At 43.0% G+C, this 6,268-nt stretch overlaps 1 protein-coding gene and 1 long non-coding RNA gene across 2 annotated transcripts in view; one reads left to right on the forward strand and one right to left on the reverse strand.

Moving 5' to 3' along the window:
- LOC112494406 overlaps positions 1-2,681 on the reverse strand; it is a 52,108-nt gene extending 49,427 nt beyond the window's left edge. Inside the window, exons 1-2 of the long non-coding RNA XR_003059801.1 lie at positions 2,552-2,681; positions 2,130-2,319 (exon numbers count right to left, since the gene is read on the reverse strand). This is a non-coding gene — a long non-coding RNA (uncharacterized LOC112494406). The remainder of the gene's footprint in view (positions 1-2,129; positions 2,320-2,551) is intronic.
- Positions 2,682-3,140: 459 nt separating this feature from the next.
- LOC107268125 (juvenile hormone acid O-methyltransferase) lies at positions 3,141-4,752 on the forward strand. Its single transcript, XM_015740581.2, has 5 exons — positions 3,141-3,455; positions 3,520-3,691; positions 3,791-3,923; positions 4,009-4,156; positions 4,350-4,752. The coding sequence occupies exons 1-5, from the start codon at positions 3,269-3,271 to the stop codon at positions 4,550-4,552; spliced, it is 843 nt and encodes a 280-aa protein (XP_015596067.1). The 5' UTR covers positions 3,141-3,268; the 3' UTR covers positions 4,553-4,752.
- The last annotated feature ends 1,516 nt before the right edge of the window (positions 4,753-6,268 follow it).

Below are 6,268 nucleotides of genomic sequence, written 5' to 3' on the forward strand. Positions count from 1 at the left end.
GTAATGGACAGTAGTGTTAATAAAAAAAAAAAAAAAAAAGAATAAATGACAGAACCCAAAGAAAGCCGATTGGACAAGGCCCGATCGTTCAATCCGGCGCGGAGCGGCCGCTTAATCGCGATTCGCAGTTTTTCCCGGTGCTCGACGGCCGCATCTCCTTGAGCAAGACGTATCGACTGGGATCTTTTCCGGGAGTCATTTATCAAAGCCTCCCCGGGCGCGGCACTCGATACACGCGGAGACCCAACCAAGGGGTTAGAGGGTTAGGCACGCTGCGATTCCCTGGATACACGGCTACTTTCCACCCTTGCGGACCAGCAGGAAGAAAGGGTGGATAATGGAGTAGAGGAAGAAGGGGAACGGTAGATGCGGAGGAAGGTGAGAAAGGCAGCCGAAGAGGATGAGTCAAAAGAAAAGTGTTGAGGAAGAAGCGGAGGGTTGCCCGACCTCCACCACATCCTCTGCTCGGTAGGTCGCAAAAGGTGGAGATTGCCTCGCGAGGTTCACATCCATCTTGCGGCTGCCTCTTTCTTTCGCACCCGCCCTCCTGCCCCATCGACCACCCACCGAACTTCCCATCCTAAATCCTTCCCGCAACCCTACCTTTCACCGTGGACCCACTTTCTAGAATTCGCTACACGCTGAATATACCCCTGTAAATTAAACATTTTCTTTATACTTTTTTATTTGTCCCCCTTCTATTTCCACCAGCTGATATCCTGCACTGGATGCTTGCGGCTTTCGCGGCGTAGAAACCTACTAGGCAAAAGCCCTTTCGCAAGGGCCCATCAACCCGGCAATGCGGCTGCCGAGCCATTCGACCCAATCTGGGCACGTGCTGCACTGCGCTGCTGATGTCGCTTGTGGCCAGTCCAACCGCTTGGCTTTCATCCACAGCTTCCCAAGTACTGCCTACGATCCAGTAGCTTCATTTCGCAGGAGCGTTACGAGGTCCACCCTACGTGCGAGAACACCTCGGCTTTGTTGCTTTTCTAAAAGTCCAGGAGGCGAGAGTGTTGCAGGACGGTTGCGTCACATAGGAGAGACGTTAGAGAGTACAAGGGATCGACGAGCATCGGGAAGATGAAAAAATCTATATTCCTACAGACTCTATGAGCGGATGAAAAATGATAAAAAGGGTGCAGCATGCGAATCGGATAAAAAGTCATGTGTCTCACTGAAATATGTCTATTTGATTAGGAGGCTGCTATATTGTCGTAGCGTGTATGGAGTGTGCCGGCGCATACGCAAATAGGTCGGCTGTCCGAGAGCAAATACATGCGCTTCAAAGATAAGACCGGTATAGGTACTGGGGATCGAAGGTAACGTCAGACCCAGGAAGGGACTGCTACTTCAACTTAACACAAAGTTCATTCTCGCAATATTGAATCGCTGAATCTATAGACAGTTCCGAGCAAGCGAGTATACGGCCGCCGTTGCTTCTATAAAATTTCATTTTTTTTCATTTATTTATTCGAAAATACCTACCGCTCTGTCTGTCGTCGTCCGTGGCTTCCGAGTTACGTACTTCGTAGGTGAATCGTACGTGACAATAGAAAGTCCTACAGTACCTGCATCTGTATGCAGTCATGAACCCAAAGGTGGATACCGAAGCTGTGTTACGTTGCGGTGCAGTTGGCAATGTTCCAGGTACGGGTTAGAGACCGAGGGTGGTGAACGGCAATGGGATCCTGAAAGGGTGGGAAGGATATGGAAAGTGTGGGGGAGGCCGCGAGGAGCGGGAAGTGCTCTAATTATTAATCAAACATATTGCGCGACTCACTCGCGCCTCACTCGAACGGGAACGCGAGTTATAATGCATTTACCGAGAAAATCGAATTGCCCACTCGCCATCATACTCTGCCAGCACGTACCTCGTCCGCAGCCATATACTCATATGTGACTACGTGACATTCGGAGGGTGGCTTTGGCTACGATGTAAAAGTACCGGATAATTTCGTTAAAGAGGCACACCACTCTGATATACATGTATGCCTATAGAATGCATTTATAGATAATACGGAGAATTATGTAATTTCTCAAGAAGAGATTCGTAAGTCACTCTGCCGCTGCTGGCCCACTTGTATCATTCAATTGACGCTGCATTCGACGGAGGTTAGATTACTTACCTCTGTCCTACTTACTGCCAGAAATAGGCCGTTCAACTCGTCCGACTAGTTTCGGTCCTTTAAATGGGACCCGTCCAGGTTCATGACCTCGTTCAAAGAGCATGAATCTATTCCGTGCTGGTTCATCTGGACTATGTACATGAAGCATCCCAGACAGGCTACTCGCCAGTCGTCAGGTCGATATGTACATCTGTGAATAGTATACAAAGGAAAAATTGTCAGCTAGAGTCTGTTTCAAATTCGAAGTACACTCCGAATACCTTGAGAGGCAATGACCCTTCGTGTATGGAAACTGTTCTATGAGTTTCAGTTTACTCGGAGAGAAGGGAATGTATGGTAAAAGAGAAATTTCACGGCGCCGGTTTTCTCAGCGACATAACTATACTCACTGATATAAGGTTGCACGACGAACCAGAACCTACCTTGTACTAGAGCCAGTCGTCTCACGGAGGTTGACAACCCTGTAACGGGCCAATAAAGGACCGTGATCTAAGCCCAAAAACTTTTCTAATTCTTGCGTAACCGGAAAGTCTAGTTCTTTCCTTCTCGCCGACTAGACTCGGTACCGTTATTTTCTGTCTATTTAGACCTAAAAAATACATTTGTCAATTTTGACAAAAGACGAGAAATAATTAGCGCAGCAATTATTGAGAAATACATGGGCTGTAAGAAGGGTAACGAGTAGGTCTCCGTATACTAATTAAAGGCTGCCGACTCGATTTTGGATTTCTTAAGTATTCTGGAATAGACAAAAAAAAATAATGGTAACCCCTTTCAGGAAGTTTGAATGCCGTCGCGTTCCAACGACAACGCAATCGTGCGAGGTACGTTTTTTTTTTCTTTTTCATTTTCGAAAAGTCAACCGAAACAGTGAAACGAACGGAAAGAGTAGAAACGCGAGGATGGCTCGAAAGACGAGACGAAAAGATGTGCCTCCGGAATTGGAGAGGTGGGACCGCTAGCTATATAAGTACGAAGAGTAGGGCCAAGAAATCACCAGTAAAAGATTAGCCGAGTAGAATTGGTGGTGCCCGCGTTTATCATATCAGCTGGAAGCATCGTGCGAGAAAAGATTTCGGAATTAGCTCAAATTTGCTTTTAACGTCAAATAAGCATCCTGATATTGTGAGATAATTCCGATGGATAACGTCGAGGATTACGTTAACAGTCACGATCTTCAGCGTCGCGACGCCAGCGACGTAATCGAGGAATTCATCGACGAGGTTGCTCAAATGGATGGGAGATGCATCGACATTGGATGTGGTCCCGGTGACGTCACCAACGATATAATCTTGCCACGGTTAGCCAAGGATGCTGCGATAGTTGGTAAAACATTCAGATCCATCGTAGGATAATTAAATTTTCTACGTTATCAAATATTTTTCCTAAGGAGCCGATATATCCGAGAAAATGATTAAGCATGCCAAAAAGAAATATCAGAACGAGGAGAGACTGTCGTTTCTTACTTTAGATATACAGACGCCTAATTTGCCCAACGATCTAATAGGGCAGTACGACAACGCTCTATCCTTTTATTGTTTCCATTGGTGTCAGAATATAAGGTAATTTGGATTTGAATATGCCGAAAGATTACTACGCCATGATCACCGAAGGTAGAATTAAGCGAATTTATTTTTTCACGTTTATCGCATTTCCATCAGCCAAACCTTCAGGAATATCTATGAGATTCTTCGACCAGGAGGAAAATCTCTAATCGTCTTCCTCGCATATAATAGTGGTTTTAACGCCTACGAAGAGCTTTCCAAAAATCCTGACTATCGGCCTTATATGAAGGTAAGAAATTTCAGGATTGAATATCTTAATCCACTATTGACACAGAATTCAGAATAGTTAAGGGTGCTTTCACACTGATTCACAGGATATTCGGAAGTACATTCCGTTTTTTCATAACTTGGCGAATCCTCGAGCGCATTTAAAGAAATACATCGAAGAGGCCGGATTCGAGATTCTCCATTGCAGCAGGCGAGAAAAGACTTTTGTATACAAGAATTTGGAACTGTTTACGGGTGTGTTTTTGTCTGTTTGATAATTGTTGATAAATGGTTAAAAGGACGGAGGGAGGCTGGATTCGAACCCGGGACTCTCAGTATGCGAAGCAGACACTCTAGCACTATGCTACGCCAGAGAATGAGTCCTTTTGACAGCTTATAAAATGTATATAATTTTATTTAATATTTTTTTTTTCAAATAACGTTTCAGAACACGCACTAGCGGTGAATCCATTTATTTCACGTATTCCGGAAGATATGAGGGAACAGTACAAAAATGAATTAATACGTACGACCATAAACGAGAAGATCCTTTTTACCGAAGAAAAGCTAAATCAAAAGGAATACAATATACTCGACAGATATTATATATTTGTTGCATATTTTAGGAAACCAATTGATAAAAAATTGTGATATATTAGAATCCAATAGAGATACCGTTGCGTATAGTGTATTATAAAAATATTGCGACCGAAACTACATGCAGTATGGTTAGATCAGGAGCTATATTGAATACACAGACCATGGACCAAAATTAAAAATTTTAAAAAAAAATGAAAATGAATTCCAGCTTAAATAGGACAATTAGGAATGAGAACGATGTAATAATAAAATTCGTATGATAACGAACGAACGAGGCGCTGTTGGCTGATGCTCCTATCACATAAAGTTTTATTAGACTAAGTCTTTGATTTTACAATGTAATATAGCCATTCATAGAATATCGTTATTCATAAATCGTGTGGATATACATGGTTGTGACGGTACCGTTATCAAGGTACAGCAGGTAACAATTTTTCTAATCTAATTTCTATAAAATACACTCAGATTCACAAGATATATCATTCGCGATCCGTGTTAACTCGTTACACGAAAATTGCGCAATAATCCCAACGAGCATTTGGCCGACCCAACGTCTCCGGATAAATCGAATCGGCAAACGTCGTCGCGACGACCCCTGGCACATTATTACCTAAACTAAATTAAATTTGTCGATAAATAAGAAAAAAAAAAAAAAACAAAGAAAAATAGACGAGATAAATGCAAAGTAATGCCTCTTTGACTTGGCCTGTCGCGACGTTTCATCGTTCGTCATTATCGTGTGCGTGACCCTTCTTCCACCATCAATCGATAAGAATCGACTGATCGAAAAAAAAAAATTAATCGATCAAACGAAAAGCTGCCTAACAGTCGTACGAAATGACGGATCCGAATGCAATTTGAAGAAATTGAGGGAAAAAAATCACAAAAATTTCTCAAGTATACCGACAGAACGACGAATGATGACAGTTTCATTAGCCGATAATAAAAAAAAACGACCTTGATTATAGAATTCACCGCTAACAGTTTGTCTTACATCCTTAAATTTATAAATCCACCCGATAAGGCTGAATTTACTGGTTAATCCTTAACGCGTGGTTGCGAACCGGCAGAGCGGGTTGTCAAATAATCCGCCGTCTTGCGGAAGAGACTAAATTCGCCATAGAAGTAAAGTGTAAGAAGATACTAAGGGTGAAAGTGAGAGCGAAGATAGAATTATTAAATAAATCGATGAGCATCGCGATAACCCCATATAGGAGAGACGCAAAGGGGGTAAAAAGGTTTCGTATACAGTTAATGGAAGCATCAACCCGATGCCGGCCCACAGGAAATACCCTTAAACTCTACGCAACCCTTACTCGAAGATACAGTTACCTATTCTTACCCTTAAAATAACCGCAATGCGTGGTTACAGTAGTTTTTCATTATATCGTTAAAATCGCTTAAACCTAGAAGCAACATCGAACATCGAAGACACTTACCGAGAAGGTTGTGAACGAAGATTTTTTTTTTTTCATTATAGCAAGATGGGACACGGAGGTATCGATGAAGAAAAAATATTGGCGAAGGACGATCGAGGAACGATCGAGGGACAAGGCACAAGTGAGTCAGAGAGGAAATCGTCTGAGGACCAATCGAAAAATCTTTCGTTAAATCCGCGACTTCGATTTAGTTTTCGTAACGAGCAGCTAATCTCAAATCAGCGCTGACACGTATAAATCCCATCTAATCCGCCTATTGGGACATCTATTCGAGTCCAATACCCGAAGTCCGTTACTCCTCGCCACGATCTTCCTGTCGAACGAAACT

Source organism: Cephus cinctus, unplaced genomic scaffold, assembly GCF_000341935.2.
Source record: "Cephus cinctus unplaced genomic scaffold, Ccin1 Ccin1_scaffold0471, whole genome shotgun sequence".
Classification (NCBI taxonomy): domain Eukaryota; kingdom Metazoa; phylum Arthropoda; class Insecta; order Hymenoptera; family Cephidae; genus Cephus; species Cephus cinctus.

Bases quoted from the DNA above. Each gene is read 5' to 3' on its own strand.
- LOC107268125 (XM_015740581.2), top strand. From the start codon at position 3,269: ATGGATAACGTCGAGGATTACGTTAACAGTCACGATCTTCAGCGTCGC. The intron at 3,456-3,519 runs GTAAAACATTCA...ATTTTTCCTAAG, and splicing joins CAAGGATGCTGCGATAGTTG to GAGCCGATATATCCGAGAAA. The intron at 3,692-3,790 runs GTAATTTGGATT...CATTTCCATCAG, and splicing joins CATTGGTGTCAGAATATAAG to CCAAACCTTCAGGAATATCT.